General features: G+C 48.3%; 1 protein-coding gene across 1 annotated transcript in view; it reads left to right on the top strand.

Moving 5' to 3' along the window:
* Positions 1 to 8,448, top strand: part of SPECC1 (sperm antigen with calponin homology and coiled-coil domains 1) — a 242,055-nt gene extending 233,607 nt beyond the window's left edge. Inside the window, exons 14-15 of the mRNA XM_069946097.1 lie at positions 5,613 to 5,672; positions 7,386 to 8,448. Coding sequence (XP_069802198.1) covers positions 5,613 to 5,672; positions 7,386 to 7,475 — 150 coding nt within the window. The 3' untranslated portion in view covers positions 7,476 to 8,448. The remainder of the gene's footprint in view (positions 1 to 5,612; positions 5,673 to 7,385) is intronic.
* Positions 8,449 to 16,600: the final 8,152 nt, after the last annotated feature.

The following is a 16,600-nucleotide window of genomic DNA, read 5'->3' as shown; positions in this document are numbered from 1 at the left end:
TTTACAGATTGTCTGATTCCCACATTATAGAGCTGTGAAATCCGAACACTCTGAGCTATGAGCGCTTATAGTCAAGAATAAAATGGCTAACCGGTAGTGTACAATAACTGAATGTAAATCGGTCTGCTATATACATATATCTATTTTAACATAATAAGAATATGCAAAAGAAGAGCCCATGGAGCCTCATTTAAGAGTCTTGAAACGCAGGACTAGCCAGATATCCCTCCGGGAAGGACCCAGCCAGGGGGTGGCTCCTGTAAGGAAACCACCATATTAAGTGGCCCTATAAGTCAATGTAATGACAAGGGAAAAGCCAAGGCCAGATAACCATCCACAGACAGCTGTTTCAAGGTGTTGCCCCTCATCAGTGTGGAGTAGGATCTGGCTGGATGGGAGCAATTTCTAGTAAAGCCTTAAGAGAAACAGATGGCTGACCTCTGGGAGACCAGCCAAAGATAACACTGCCGGCTGCCGGTTAAAGCGCTCAATGCAGTGAAATCCTAGGTGCATTGCCCCCTGGGAAAGATGAATATGCAAAAGAAGAGCCCGTGAAGGCTCATTTAAGAGTCTCGAAACGCATGACTAGCCAGATATCCCTCTGGGAAGGACCCAGCCAGAGGAATATCTGGCTAGTCCTGTGTTTCGAGACTCTTAAATGAGGCCCCATGGGCTCTTCTTTTGCATATTCATGTTTCCCAGGGAGCAATGCACCTAGGATTTCACTGCATTGAGCGCTTTAACCAGCAGCCGGCAGTGTTATTGTTTGTCTGGTCTCCCTGAGATCACTGATTTGTTTCTGTTATAACATGATAAGAAGGGAAATACTAAAAGGGCAGACAAGATGGACCTGGTGGTCTTTTTCTGCTGACAATCTTATTCTATGGTTCTATCTCCCTCCTGTCTGCAGTCCCGGATTTATTTTGTCTCTTGATGATCACTTAGCAAATCCATTTATTCATTAACATTTCGGAACAGGCTGGCTGATATGTGAGACTAATGTTTCCAGGATTTCATCTTTTGAATAGATAAATGGGGGGTGAAATGGCCATAGTGTGCAACCAGAAACCTGCAGCTGTTATATGAAGGGCCGGCTGAGTAATGTTGGTGTCACAGTAGCTGGGCTCTTGAGCACATTCCTAGTTTACACCCAAGTGTTTGGGGAGTTAGTACCTTAGTACTTATCCCTAGGGCACAAGCGCATAAAGCACTCGGCTGATGGTACCTGGAAGTACCCTTGGTGTGATGGTGGCGCCAAGGAAGTTTGGTCACCAGTAACAAGACTAGAGAGCGGTGCGATTCTTTGGGCAACTTTACATTTAGAAGCAATTCATCCATATATATGGAGGCAAAGTTCTTTAAAAAAAATTTTTAGGTGCCATGATTAGTAAAGGCCCCATTACACTAACAATTATTGGCCTGACTTGGCCGATTACCGATCATTCAGGACAGTACTTGTTTGATGTAAAAGCGTATGTTAAAAGGCAACAATCAGCTGACATGCACGATGTCGGCTTATCGTGATCTTTTAATATGTTGAAAGATCCCGATTTGTGCAGCGACGGTCTGCTAATCGTCTCTACCAGTAATAGGAGCTGCAGCAGCTGATTTCAATGGGCGGTCCATCCCGCTGTTCCTCGCTCGCTGTTTGTGAGTGTAATAGCACAATGCAGCGAGTGGGGAACGAGGGGGAAGCAAGTGCTGAGTTTACAGGTCGGTGCTCACCTCCCTCCAGAACATTGGGCCATTTAATAAGGCCTTTAGTTCCTGAGATATTTAAAGTAAATGAGGTGACAAAATTGACACCGGTGGTAGAAGAAAGGTCTGACATTGACCAGGGGTACGCCAAGATTTTGGGATGCTTAGAGGCCCTTGAGATCTGGATGCTTTTCTTGAAAAAAAAAATATTAAGTTATGGGCAGTAGATTTCTGGTTATAGGACGTTGATCCAGGGATTATTCTGATTTTCTCCTTGTGATGGGGCAATTAGCATCTTCCTCATTGGTTTTTTTTTGCCTTCTTCTGGATCAACATAGTAGGCTTTCTGTAGGTTTAACTTGATTGACTCATGTCTTTTTTTCAACCTTATTAATAGAGATGAGCGAACCGGGTTCGGGTTCGAGTCGATCCGAACCCGAACGTTCGGTATTTGATAAGCTGGGGCTGCTGAACTTGGATAAAGCTCTAAGGTTGTCTGGAAAACATGGATACAGCCAGTGACTATATCCATGTTTTCCACATAGCCTTAGGGCTTTATCCAAGTTCAGCAGCCACCGCAAATCAAATGCCGAAAGTTCGGGTTCGGATCAACTCGATCATGCTCCAGGTTCGCTCATCTCTACTTATTAACAATGTTACTATGTTGAGTAAATGCTATTGTCTCAGGCTAAAAGTAACTGGAGGTTGACCCGAAGGCTGCTGAAGATGTATTCCTTAGGCCACAATGGTACCCAAGGGGCCTTTGTTGTTCCTTAAAAAATTACGCTTGGTCCTAAGAGTCTCTAGGTAGGCCATGGCCACTAAGAGATGACTTTTGCTTTCTCTCTCTCCTTCAGGCTAGGTTCCTCCATACTCTTTCGTCCTCTGTTATATTCCCTATTCTATTTAACAAATAGGTTAACAAGGGTTTATCAACTTTTTGCAAAAAACTCCACCAGAGTGCTAAGTAACCCACTGGTGTAAGCTAGAATCTAATTGTGTGTCTATGGCATTAGGTTATCTTTAGCACTATCTACATGCGTTAGTAGTATGAAGATGTATACAATATCAATCACAATCAGAATATAAATGGTTAGCAGCTCATTAGATTAAACAGCTATTCACATCTAACTATGAGCGACTGTTCTTTCCTCATCCAAATAAACAATAACGTATTAGTACACTATATGTCTGCTGCACTAGGCAGATGATGAACTCTGGTACAGCATGAAGAAGAAATGTCCGAGGATCTCCTGCTGTTTTACTCTTTGCATTCCACATAAAATAATAATTGTTAAAGGGAATATGTCTCTATGTTTATGCTGCATAAAATGAGGGCAGCATAAACTGAAATGTTGAACAGATGGGTGTATTACACATTCTGTTCAGCCGTTCACCAAATATGCAGGAGAATAGGATTCTTGCCACACCCCTCCCCCACCTTCCAGCTGCTGATTGACAGGTGACTGCCTATACACAGCATGGATAGATAACTGCCAATCAGAAGCTGGTGGGTGGAGTTTTCTGCTTTTCATGAATATCCAGGACTACTGGGCTCATGCACATAATGGAGAGGACTGCATATTATCCATGCTATAAAGGAGGTTATCTCTGGATCAGGTGCACAAAGCAATGTAAGTGATACATCACTCTGCTCAGCTTTTCTGTCACTACTTTATGCTACCCTGAGATAGGATACCACAAACCTGCTGACAGAGTCCCTTTAAAAATTTTAGTTGTTCCTCCTAAAAAAAATATTTTACACTCTGACCTATCGGTTTATAAAGAAAGTGATTTTTTTTAATTGTTTTACTATTCCACGTTAACTATAGTAGCCAATCTTATGTCAACTAATTTACAAGGCTGGTTTTCAGTGAAGCTATTTATACAGTTTGAGCGGTAAGCGTGAGATCAAATGTCACATGATACAGTTCCTTCCTCTCTTCGGGCCCGCTCACATGGGCACAGTCTATTTCTTTTGTATGTGATCCATGAAATTCACAAAAATCACCTAAAAAAACGTCCAGCACCCTGGCTAAATGCTACCCTCTCAGTTTTGATGGAGAAGACCTAATGAGGCAGCAAGTAGAGTGTCATCCACGGTGACATCACATTAAAAAGTCACATGACTGCAGTGTTTAATGGCTGTAACGCTAGATCATGTGACAGCTGGACTGAACCTCACGATGGGTAGCATGCAGCTGCAGTGTTTGCATGAGGTCATTAAAGAGGAAGTCCCCCCAAAATGAAAAAAGCGGGCAGGGGGTGTGAGAAAATAATAAGCATGTAAACTCACCCCTCTTTGTGCCTCCATTGCTCCGCTCTCGGGTCCTGTTGATGGCCGTCGGCTGTCATCATCTACTGAAAACCCGGGTACTTCACGTACCCTGCTATTCCAGCTGCAACATCATGGACTGGCTAAGCGATTCCCCGTCCCACCCCAGTCACTGATTGGCTGAGTAGGTACTCGCTGTAGGTCATCGGCGGCTGTCAATGGAACCCAAGAGTGGTGCTATAGGGCACAATGATAAGTTTACTTTGTTTATTATTCCCCACCGCCTCCCGCCATCTGTCTGCATATTCTCCATGAAAGGGGTACTCTGGCAAAAATCATTTTCTTTCAGATCAACTGGTTTCAGAAGGTTATATAGATTTGTAATTTACTTTTTTATAGAAAAAAACTCTAGTCTCTAATCTTCTAGTACTTATCAGCTGATGTATGTCCTAACAAAGTGCTCTCTGCTGCCACCTCTGTCCAGGAACTGTCCAGAGCGGAAGAGGTTTTCTATAGGGATTTGCTGCTGCTCTGGACAGTTCCTGACATGGACAGAGGTGGCAGCAGAGAGCACAGACTGGAAAGAATACCCCACTTCCTGTAGGACATACAGCAGCTGATAAATACTGGAAGACTGGAGATTTTTCAAAAGAAGTAAATAACAAATCTATATAACATTCTGCAACCAGCTGATTTAAACAAGAGATTTTTGCAGCAGTACCCCTTTTAAGTTTTTTTTTTTTTTAAGCAAATACAGCAATGTCAGTGTCTCACTCGGAGGACTTGATAAGTTATATTGTATTTTAGAAATAATTTGGACTATGGCTGGACTTTTACTCATTGTGTTTCATGTGTATCCCATTATGTAGTCAGTCCCATTTGTTTCACCATTATCTGAACAAACTGTAACTATCCGTGTCACCAGCACATCCATTCTGTGGAGTCAAGCAACAAGCTTATCAATGCTGAAACCAGAAAGTCCAGACATAATGGAGACAGACATTTTAGTTTGTTTCACTTTTTTTTTTTTTTTTTTTTACACCACAGTTGTTTTTTTTGTGTTTTTTGTGTGTGCAAAAGCCAGAAGTTTCACAAGGAATGGTAAATACAAAGAAAGGAATCATTCTTCTCCAGGCTATGTCCACTTTGGCTTTCACTTTAAACTACATAAAAGATTGCAGTAAAACTTTAAATCAACTGGTGCCAGAGGTTAGTAATTTACTTCTATTTAAAAATCTCCAGTATTCCCATACTTATCAGCTACTGTATGTCCTGCAGGAAGTGGTGTATTCTTTCCATTCTGACCCAGTGCTCTCTGCTGCCACCTCTGTCCATGTCAGGAACTGTCCAGAGCAGTAGCAAATGCCCATAGAAAACCTCTCCTACTCTCCAGACTGGAAAAAATACACCACCTCCTGCAGCTGATAAGTACTTGGAGACTAGAGATTTTTAAAAGGATGTAAATTACAAATCTCTGGCACTTTTTGGCACCAGATTTGAAATAAAAAAAAAAAAAGATTAGCTGTAGTATCCCTTTAAATAATTTCAACAGAAAGAAGTAAAAGATGGTAGATGTGATTATCCTCAGAATGATCCTTCTCCTCCTTTGTTAATATCCTGCATGTCTTTTATTCTACAGAAGAGGAATCTCATGTTAGCGTTTCAAGCAGCTGAAAGCATAGGAATTAAAGCCAGTTTGGTGAGTATAGAAACCTTCACCATCTGTATAAATAATGCACCACCCACCTTCCCTCAATCTCACAATTCAATGCAACGCCCTTGAAGCATGCTATAGCCAGATTCCACTAAGATTGGAATGCCTAGCAAAAGTTTAGCATATTGATTATCATGCATTGAATAAAGTTAGCCGAACTTGTGGCTTATGGTGGGATTGGTGGACCATCTAATGTGTAATGGTCCTCCTGACGCTCCACTGAGTACAGAAGGATCAGGTATGTGGAGTGTTAACATGCCTGATTGCTTCGTACTTGGGAGATAAACTACTGCCAGAGTCCGGCCATGGTTCGTCCTCTCTATATATAGAATACATCTGTGCTTGGCTGCAAGTGGTGTAGCTACCATAGAGGCAGGCCAGGCAGCTACTGTGGGGCCTGTCCCAGGGGGGGCCCAGGGATGCACAGGAAAGATAAGAACCATCCTGTGTCCTTCTGCCTAACCCCTTGTACTGCTGTGTGTAAGTGACCCAAAGTTCATTTACATGCTGCAACACAAAAAAGTGATAAAAAGCAGAAGACAAGAAGATCTCTGATACACTGCTCTGATAACCCCTGACCTCTGTTCTTCGAGCTCCTGCAAAGGTCAGGGGTTATTAGTGCATGAGCAGTGAAGCAGAGATCTCCTTGTCTTTTGTTTTTAACCCTTTTTTTGTGCTGTAGCATGTGAGGTCACTTACACACTGGAGTACATAAGAGGTTAAGCAGATGGTAGTTTGCTCCTGAACCTATGTATTTAGGGGCCAATTCCACGGAGCGATAATCGGCCGAATCGGCCTGATTAGGACGATTATCGCTCCGTAGATTAGAGAGAACGATCAGCCAATGATCGTGTCATCGGCTGATCGTTCATTTAGGTTCAAACCTAAAATCATTGGTCGCCACCCGCGCATTGCTATGTATGTGGCGGGCGACCGACGATCTCACAAGCACCATACATTACCTGTCCAGGCTGCAGGTCTTCTTCTCCCGGTCCCGCGCCGCAGCAGCTTCGGAGCGGCCTGTCTGAGCTGACAGACTGCTCAGCCAATCACTGGACCGGGAGAAGGAGAAGACCTGCAGCCTGGACAGGTAATGTATTAAACAAGGGCTGCAAGGACATCGGTAACAATGTTCCTGCAGCCCTCGCTAACGATTGTCGGGCCGTGGAATAGGCCCAGTAAACGAGCGCTGATCTAGCAGATCGGTGCTCGTTTACATCATTGATGGGGGCCCCCATTGGCCCATGGAATAGGACCCTTAACCATAAGGGCTCCTAATGGGTGCTTGTAGTTGGCTCTGTGCACATAAGAGATTTTATTTTTTGGCCACATCACTATATTATATGCTGTATATGTGTTGTGCCCGGGGTTTGGGACAAGATTTTTTTTTTTTTCCCTTTTTTGGCTATGGGGCCCCATGAATCGTAGCTATGCCCCTCTGCTTGGCTTAGCCAAATGTGAATGTGCACAAAGCAATGGAGAAAGTAACCAATGTTCAGCCAACAACTAGAATGTATGGCCAGTGAAACTTTTTGCCCTAGGTCCTGGGTATGATTGGAACCTTGGCACCCCCTATAGCAATGCCTTTGACATCAGTTTTTTTAAGCAGGTCTGGTAAGCCGGCAGTGACCATGATACATGTACTGCCGAAGCCATGGCTGCCTCTAGGTCTCTCATCAGTTTTTCTTCTCTCTGCAGGAGCTCAATGAGTTGATGTTCACAGATCGTCCAGACTGGCAGAGTGTGATGCAGTACGTGTCTCAGATCTACAAGTATTTTGAGACCTAAAGGAAGGCTGTGAATTAGAAGACTGTTACGGAGGAAGCACACATTCACTTTATTGATCAGGTCTATCTCGATAAAGAGCAGAGCTTCACACTGTAACATCAACGTGTGGAAGTCACTTTGCCTACACATTCACGTTCTTGGATCCTGGTGCTGTGACTGTTTGACGTACACCATCTCAGTCCTTACATTATCACGAGTGGGGATTGTAATGCTGCCCTCAGTATACCCTACAACCTCAATCATCAGATACACTAACATAGAAGTCCTATATTACGGCAGGAATGGTCCTTGCGTATTTCCGAGGTCCATGATCCACAGGGTTCAAGCTTTGGAGAAGCTTCAGTACGAGCAATGACGGACATTATTTTCTGCAGGTCTCAGAAAAATGTGTATGCGTTATCCTACGAGGAATCGGGAACATTTGCCATTTAAACACTACTAATGTCTATCACACTATGTATAAGGGTGTCGAATGTTTGTAGAGGAATCAATGTATGTAGGTGTATGGACGCATTCCATCCATTGGATAATGGTCACCTGATCTGTTCTGCATGAGATGCACACCTCCATATTGTACCGGATAATCTCCGATCCCGTCTTAAGTGCCATGCTTTAGTAACAAAAAACCATTTCCTAGCGTATTAACCTGTTCACTACCAGCGAGAGGCTTGGAAGCGGATGCAATGGAGTTTACTTTCCTAAATAACTTATGCAATTTCCATACAGTAAAAGGATCAGTGGCACTCCCTGTTTCTTACATAACCCACGTGCGAGTATGACTGTAGGCATCGGCCTATGGTGGCCTGTCCTGTTCTGGCACCTTGAGTTTATGTGGATGGTGGCAGACTATTGTAACTGAGAGGGTTATCCCTAGGAAATAAAGTGCAACTAATATAGGATATTCGGCAACCTTTTCTTGTATCTGTCTTACATTTACTGAGTTAAAAATAATCTTTTTCTGGATTAAATATCAGCTGCAAACGTTTACGACTAAGAGTCAACGCACATGTCTTTATTATTTCTCCATACGTCCTCCGAGCCATATTATGTCATCCATAGATGTCTGTGGGGCCCTAATTTACCACTGCACGTGCTCAGATTAGAGATGAGCGAATTTATAGTAAGGTCGGTTTGTAGAAACGCACAACACTCGGCACTTGACCCCTGGTGGCTGGAGAGGATGGATGCAGATCCAAGGCCTATGGCTACATCCATCTTCTCCAGCCATTGCTCATCTCTAGTCCAGTAGTCCATAGGATTATAAAGCATTGCTTCTAGAGCCCCATATAACTAGACATGGAATAACTATGGCCCTATAGCGACAGAGACCGGAAATACTGTAGCATCAGACTCTGGGTATGGGGGCATTGTCTCCTATAGTGGTGAATATCTCCGTACACAGACAATCTGTAAGGTTGTACATGGAGATAACTTGTTATTCAAATCCTTACAAATCCTTACAAATAGACCTTTATTCCTAGTAAAACAGGCAGTTTTACAGCATAGTAAACTCAACAGCAAACACATTTCAGATATGGTTTTGTTTTTTCCATCAAATGAGCCACATGAGGACCTGTTTTTTGCGGGACCAGTGGTCTTTTGTGATGATACATAAAATGTATGGCAAAACTCAAAAAACATTATGGTTTTATAATTTACATAGCTTTTAATTTATTTGACCATGCAAAAGATGTTTTAATTAATTATTTTTCCATTACAGAGCTGCGTTAAGGCTAATTTTTGAACCAAGATCATTTGTTTTTATTGGTATTGTTTTGGGTTAGATAGCACTTTGTCTTTTATATTTTTTTTCTGGGATATGTTGTGACCAAAAACTAGCAAGACTGAGGGCATTGTCAGTCTTTTCCCCTTCTTTATTTAGTAAAGCCACCCGACCTTGTGACTGGTTAAGGCATTGAAGAACAAATCTACACTTGCTTAGGGCCCTACTACACCAAAAGATGTCTGTCTAACAGATTATCTGACAGACTTTTCTCCTCTTTTCAAATCCATTCCGGGCTTTGGCTGAAGAAATCTGTAAGATAATCTGTCAGACATCTTTTAGTGTAATAGGACCTTTCATTTGTTTTTTTTATTAAAATAATTTTGTACCAGTTCAGTTAGTGATTTTTTTTCGTACTACCTGGTCATCTCCAGATCCTAGTAGCGCAGTCCATTTTTCAAAACACCGCCTGGTTTCCACTGATTTTTTTCATGTGCACTTTGGCCTGCTGTATCCACTGAGATGGGCCTGGTGCCCCCAGTATAATGATATCCCGGGTGATTGTGATGGAGGCGTGTCACCGAGGGAAGGGGAGATCAGCTGCAGCAGGTTGTGTGTGTTACAAGTGTGTGCATACAAGTACGACGGTGTCATATTAGGCCCTGCCCCCTTTTTCCCGGCAGGATTCACTAAGAGGTGCACGCCTCTTAGTGAATCCGGTTGGCTGGGCACTTCCAGCAGGTGTAGATTTGGATCATGATTCAGGCGTAAATCCTGATAAATGAGGCGTGGGAGGAGGCCACGCCTCCTCCCCACCTTGTCATGCCCCCCAACTCCCCCAGACCGCCCATTGGGGCGATTGGGGCATACGGCAGGCGTACGCCAGGGAGAAGGGGCGAATCTGTTTCATAAATGTCCCCCTGTGTGTGTGCTCTATGGCTGCTGCAGGCTGTGTGTGTGCTATGGCTGCAGTAGACTGTGTATGAGCTCTATGGCTGCAGCAGGCTGTGTGTGCATGTGAGCTCTATGGCTGCAGTAGACTCTGTGTGTGTGTGTGTGTGTGTGTGTGTGTGTGTGTGTGTGTGTGCACTATGGCTGCAGCAGAGTGTGTGTGTGCGATTTATGATTGCAGTAGACTGTGTCTGTATGTGTGCTATGGCTTCAGCTGACTGTGTATGCTCTATGGCTGCAGTAGACTGTGTGTGTGTGTGCGATCTATGACTGCAGTAGACTGTGTGTCTGTATGTGTGCTATGGCTGCAGCAGGCTGTGTGTGTGCCATTCAACTGCAGCAGGCTGTGTGTGTGCTCTATGGCTGCAGCAGGCTGTGTGTGTGTGTGTGTGTGTGCACTGTATACCTGCAGCAGGCTGTGTGCGCTCTATGGCTGCAGTAGACTGTGTGTGTGTGTGCTCTATGGCTGCAGCAGGCTGCGTGCGTGTGTGTGTGTGTGTGTGTGTGTGCACTGTATGGCTGCAGCAGGCTGTGTGCGCTCTATGGCTGCAGTAGACTGAGTGTGTGTGCTGTATGGCTGCAGCAGGGTGTGTGTGTGTGTGTGTGTGCTATGGCTACAGCAGGCTGTGTGTGTGTGCTGTATGGCTACAGCAGGCTGTGTGTGTGTGTGCTGTATGGCTGCAGCAGGCTGTGTGTGTGCTGTATGGCTACAGCAGGCTGTGTGTGTGTACTATGGCTGCAGCAGGCTGTGTGTGTGTGCGCGCGTGTGCGTGCTGTATGGCTGCAGCAGGCTGTGTGTTGTATGGCTGCAGCAGGCTGTGTGTGTGTGTTGTATGGCTGCAGCAGGCTGTGTGTGCTGTATGGCTGCAGCAGGCTGTGTGTGTGTGTGTGTGTGTGTGTTGTATGGCTGCAGCAGGCTGTGTGTGTGTGTGTGTGTTGTATGGCTGCAGCAGGCTGTGTGTGTGTGCTGTATGGCTGCAGCAGGCTGTGTGTGTGCTGTATGGCCGCAGCAGGCTGTGTGTGTGTACTATGGCTACAGCAGGCTGTGTGTGTGTGTGTGTGTGTGTGTGTGTGTGCTGTATGGCTGCAGCAGGCTGTGTGTGTGTACTATGGCTACAGCAGGCTGTGTGTGTGTGTGTGTGTGCTGTATGGCTGCAGCAGGCGGTGTGTGTTGTATGGCTGCAGCAGGCTGTGTGTGTGGGTGTGTTGTATGGCTACAGCAGGCTGTGTGTGTGTGTGTTGTATGGCTGCAGCAGGCTGTGTGTGTGTTTGTGTGTGTGCTGTATGGCTGCAGCAGGCTGTGTGTGTGTTGTATGGCTGCAGCAGGCTGTGTGTGTTGTATGGCTGCAGCAGGCTGTGTGTGTGCGTGTGTGTGTGTGTGCTGTATGGCTGTAGCAGGCTGTGTGTGTGTGTGTGTGTGTGTGTGTGTGTGTTGTATGGCTGCAGTAGGCTGTGTGTGTGTGTTGTATGGCTGCAGCAGGCTGTGTGTGTGTGTGTGTGTGTGTGTGTGTGTGTGTGTGTGCTGTATGGCTGCAGCAGGCTGTGTGTGTGTGTGTGTGTGTGTTGTATGGCTGCAGTAGGCTGTGTGTGTGTGTGTGTGTGTTGTATGGCTGCAGCAGGCTGTGTGTGTGTGTGTTGTATGACTGCAGCAGGCTGTGTGTGTGTGTGTGTGTTGTATGGCTGCAGCAGGCTGTGTGTGTGTTGTATGGCTGCAGCAGGCTGTGTGTGTGTGTGTGTGTGTGTGTGTTTGTGTGCTGTATGGCTGCAGCAGGCTGTGTGTGTGTGTTGTATGGCTGCAGCAGGCTGTGTGTGTGTGTGTGTGCTGTATGGCTGCAGCAGGCTGTGTGTGTGTGTGTGTGTTGTATGGCTGCAGCAGGCTGTGTGTGTGTGTGTTGTATGGCTGCAGCAAGCTGTGTGTGTGTGTGTGTGTGTGTGTGTTGTATGGCTGCAGCAGGCTGTGTGTGTGTGTGTGTGCTCTGTATGGCTGCAGCAGGCTGTGTGTGTGTGCTGTATGGCTACAGCAGGCTGTGTGTGTGTGTGCTGTATGGCTACAGCAGGCTGTGTGTGCTGTATGGCTGCAGTAGGCTGTGTGTGTGGGGGTGTGTGTGCTGTATGGCTGCAGCAGGCTGTGTGTGGGTGTGTGTGTGTGTGTGTGTGTGTGTGTGCGCACGCTGTATGGCTGCAGCAGGTTGTGTGTGTGTGTGTGCTGTATGGTTGCAGCAGGCTGTGTGTGTGTGTGTGTTGTATGGCTGCAGCAGGCTGTGTGTGTGTGTTGTATGGCTGCAGCAGGCTGTGTGTGTTGTATGGCTGCAGCAGGCTGTGTGTGTGTGTGTGTGTGCTGTATGGCTGCAGCAGGCTGTGTGTGTGTGTGTGTTTGGCTGCAGCAGGCTGTGTGTGTGTGTGTGTGTGTGTGTGTGTTGTATGGCTGCAGCAGGCTGTGTGTGTGTGTGTGTGTGTGTGTGCTGTATGGCTGCAGCAGGCTGTGTGTGTGTTGTATGGCTGCAGCAGGCTGTGTGTGTGTGTGTGTGTGTGTGTGTGTGTGCTGTATGCCTGCTGCAGGCTGTGTGTGTGTGCTGCAGCAGGCTGTGTGTGTGTGCTCTATGGCTGCAGCAGGCTGTGTGGCTGTGTGTGTGTGTGTGTGTGTGTGCGCTGTATGGCTGCAGCAGGCTGTGTGTGTGTGCTGTATGGCTGCAGCAGGCTGTGTGTGTGTGTGCTGTATGGCTGCAGCAGGCTGTGTGTGCTGTATGGCTGCAGCAGGCTGTGTGTGTGTGCTGTATGGCTGCAGCAGGGTGTGTGTGCTGTATGGCTGCAGCAGGCTCTGTGTGTGTGTGTGTGTGTGTGTGCTGAATGGCTGGAGCAGGCTGTGTGTGTGTGCTGTATGGCTGCAGCACGCTGCGTGTGTGTGTGTGTGTGTGTGTGCGCGCTATGGCTGCAGCAGGCTGTGTGTGTGTGTGTGTGTGCTGTATGGCTGCAGCAGGCTGTGAGTGTGCTGTATGGCTGCAGCAGGCTGTGTGTGTGTGCGTGTGTGTGCTGTATGGTTGCAGCAGGCTGTGTGTGTGTGTTGTGTGTGCTGTATGGCTGCAGCAGGCTGTGTGTGGGTGTGTGCTGTATGGCTACAGCAGGCTGTGTGTGTGTGTGTGTGCGCGCTGTATGGCTACAGCAGGGTGTGTGTGTGCTGTATGCTTACAGCAAGGTGTGTGTCTGTGCTGTATGGCTGCAGCAGGCTGTGTGTGTGTGCTGTATGGCTACAGCAGGCTGTGTGTGCTGTATGGCTACAGCAGGCTGTGTGTGCTGTATGGCTGCAGCAGGCTGTGTGTGTGTGTGCTGTATGGCTGCAACAGGCTGTGTGTGCGTGTGCTGTATGGCTGCAGCAGGCTGTGTGTGTGTGTGTGCTGTATGGCTACAGCAGGTTGTGTGTGTGTGTGCTGTATGGCTACAGCAGGCTGTGTGTGCTGTATGGCTGCAGCAGGCTGTGTGTGTGTGGGGGTGTGTGTGTGCTGTATGGCTACAGCAGGCTGTGTGTGTGTGTGTGTGCTGTATGGCTGCAGCACGCTGTGTGTGTGTGTGTGTGTGTGTGTGTGCGCTATGGCTGCAGCAGGCTGTGTGTGTGTGTGTGTGTGTGCTGTATGGCTGCAGCAGGCTGTGAGTGTGCTGTATGGCTGCAGCAGGCTGTGTGTGTGCTGTATGGCTACAGCAGGCTGTGTGTGTGCGTGTGTGTGCTGTATGGCTACAGCAGGGTGTGTGTGCTGTATGGCTGCAGCAGGCTTTGCGTGGGTGTGGGTGTGTGCTGTATGGCTACAGCAGGCTGTGTGTGTGTGTGCGCGCTGTATGGCTACAGCAGGGTGTGTGTGTGCTGTATGCTTACAGCAAGGTGTGTGTCTGTGCTGTATGGCTGCAGCGGGCTTTGTGTGTGTGCTGTATGGCTGCAGCAGGCTGTGTGTGCGTGTGCTGTATGGCTGCAACAGGCTGTGTGTGCGTGTGCTGTATGGCTGCAGCAGGCTGTGTGTGTGTGTGTGCTGTATGGCTACAGCAGGCTGTGTGTGTGTGTGTGCTGTATGGCTACAGCAGGCTGTGTGTGCTGTATGGCTGCAGCAGGCTGTGTGTGTGTGGGTGTGTGTGCTGTATGGCTACAGCAGGCTGTGTGTGTGTGTGCTGTATGGCTACAGCAGGCTGTGTGTGTGTGTGCTGTATGGCTGTAGCAGGCTGTGTGTGCTGTATGGCTGCAGCAGGCTGTGTGTGTGTGTGTGCTATGGCTGCAGCAGGCTGTATGTGTGTGCGATGGCTGCAGCAGGCTCTGTTTGTGTGTGCGCGCGCGCTCTCTATGGCTGCAGCAGGCTGTGTGTGTGTGCTCTATTGCTGCAGCAGGCTGTGTGTGTGCTATAGCTGCAGCAGGCTGTGTGTGTGTGTGTGTGTGTGCTATGGCTGCAGCAGGCTGTGTGTGTGCTGTCTATGGCTACAGCAGGCTGTGTGTGCTTTATGGCTGCAGCAGGCTGTGTGTGTGTGTGGGTGTGTGTGCTGTATGGCTGCAGCAGGCTGTGTGTGCTGTATGGCTGCAGCAGGCTGTGTGTGTGTGTGCTATGGCTGCAGCAGGCTGTGTGTGTGTGCTATGGCTGCAGCAGGCTCTGTTTGTGTGTGCGCGTGCGCTCTCTATGGCTGCAGCAGGCTGTGTGTGTGTGCTCTATTGCTGCAGCAGGCTGTGTGTGTGTGCTATGGCTGCAGCAGGCTGTGTGTGTGTGTGTGTGCTATAGCTGCAGCAGGCTGTGTGTGTGCTCTCTATGGCTACAGCAGGCTGTGTGTGCTTTATGGCTGCAGCAGGCTGTGTGTGTGTGGGTGTGTGTGCTGTATGGCTACAGCAGGCTGTGTGTGCTGTATGGCTGCAGCAGGCTGTGTGTGTGTGCTGTATGGCTGCAGCAGGCTGTGTGTGTGTGTGCTGTATGGCTGCAGCAGGCTGTGTGTGTGTGTGCGCTGTATGGCTGCAGCAGGCTGTGTGTGTGTGTGTGCGCTGTATGGCTGCAGCAGGCTGTGTGTGTGCTGTGTGGCTACAGCAGGCTGTGTGTGTGTGCTGTATGGCTGCAGCAGGCTGTGTGTGCTGTATGGCTGCAGCAGGCTGTGTGTGTGTGCTATGGCTGCAGCAGGCTCTGTGTGTGTGCTATGGCTGCAGCAGGCTCTGTGTGTGTGCTATGGCTGCAGCAGGCTCTGTGTGTGTGCTATGGCTGCAGCAGGCTCTGTGTGTGTGTGCGCGCGCTATGGCTGCAGCAGGCTGTGTGTGTGTGTGTGTGTGTGTGCTCTATTGCTGCAGCAGGCTGTGTGTGTGTGCGCTATGGCTGCAGCAGGCTGTGTGTGTGTGTGCTATGGCTGCAGCAGGCTGTGTGTGTGCTCTCTATGGCTACAGCAGGCTGTGTGTGCTTTATGGCTGCAGCAGGCTGTGTGTGTGTGTGTGTGTTTGTGTGTGTGTGCTGTATGGCTACAGCAGGCTGTGTGTGCTGTATGGCTGCAGCAGGCAGTGTGTGTGTGTGTCTGTGCTGTATGGCTACAGCAGGCTGTGTGTGTGTGTGCTGTATGGCTACAGCAGGCTGTGTGTGCTGTATGGCTGCAGCAGGCTGTGTGTGTGGGGTGTGTGTGCTGTATGGCTGCAGCAGGCTGTGTGTGTGTGTGTGTGTGTGTGTGTGCGCGCGCTGTATGGCTGCAGCAGGTTGTGTGTGTGTGTGTGTGTGCTGTATGGTTGCAGCAGGCTGTGTGTGTGTGTGTGTGTGTGTGTGTTGTATGGCTGCAGCAGGCTGTGTGTGTGTGTTGTATGGCTGCAGCAGGCTGTGTGTGTTGTATGGCTGCAGCAGGCTGTGTGTGTGTGTGTGTGTGTGTGTGTGTGCTGTATGGCTGCAGCAGGCTGTGTGTGTGTGTGTGTTTGGCTGCAGCAGGCTGTGTGTGTGTGTGTGTGTTGTATGGCTGCAGCAGGCTGTGTGTGTGTGTGTGTGTGTGTGTGTGTGCTGTATGGCTGCAGCAGGCTGTGTGTGTGTTGTATGGCTGCAGCAGGCTGTGTGTGTGTGTGTGTGTGTGTGTGTGTGCTGTATGCCTGCTGCAGGCTGTGTGTGTGCGCTGCAGCAGGCTGTGTGTGTGTGCTCTATGGCTGCAGCAGGCTGTGTGGCTGTGTGTGTGTGTGTGTGTGTGCGCTGTATGGCTGCAGCAGGCTGTGTGTGTGTGCTGTATGGCTGCAGCAGGCTGTGTGTGTGTGTGCTGTATGGCTGCAGCAGGCTGTGTGTGTGTGCTGTATGGCTGCAGCAGGCTGTGTGTGTGCTGTATGGCTGCAGCAGGCTGTGTGTGTGTGTGTGTGTGTGTGCTGAATGGCTGGAGCAGGCTGTGTGTGTGTGCTGTATGGCTGCAGCACGCTGCGTGTGTGTGTGTGTGTGTGCGCGCTATGGCTGCAGCAGGCTGTGTGTGTGTGTGTGTGCTGTAT

The sequence above is a fragment of the Dendropsophus ebraccatus genome, chromosome 11, assembly GCF_027789765.1.
Source record: "Dendropsophus ebraccatus isolate aDenEbr1 chromosome 11, aDenEbr1.pat, whole genome shotgun sequence".
Taxonomy (NCBI): Eukaryota; Metazoa; Chordata; class Amphibia; order Anura; family Hylidae; genus Dendropsophus; species Dendropsophus ebraccatus.
This window is presented reverse-complemented; position numbering and strand designations above follow the sequence as displayed.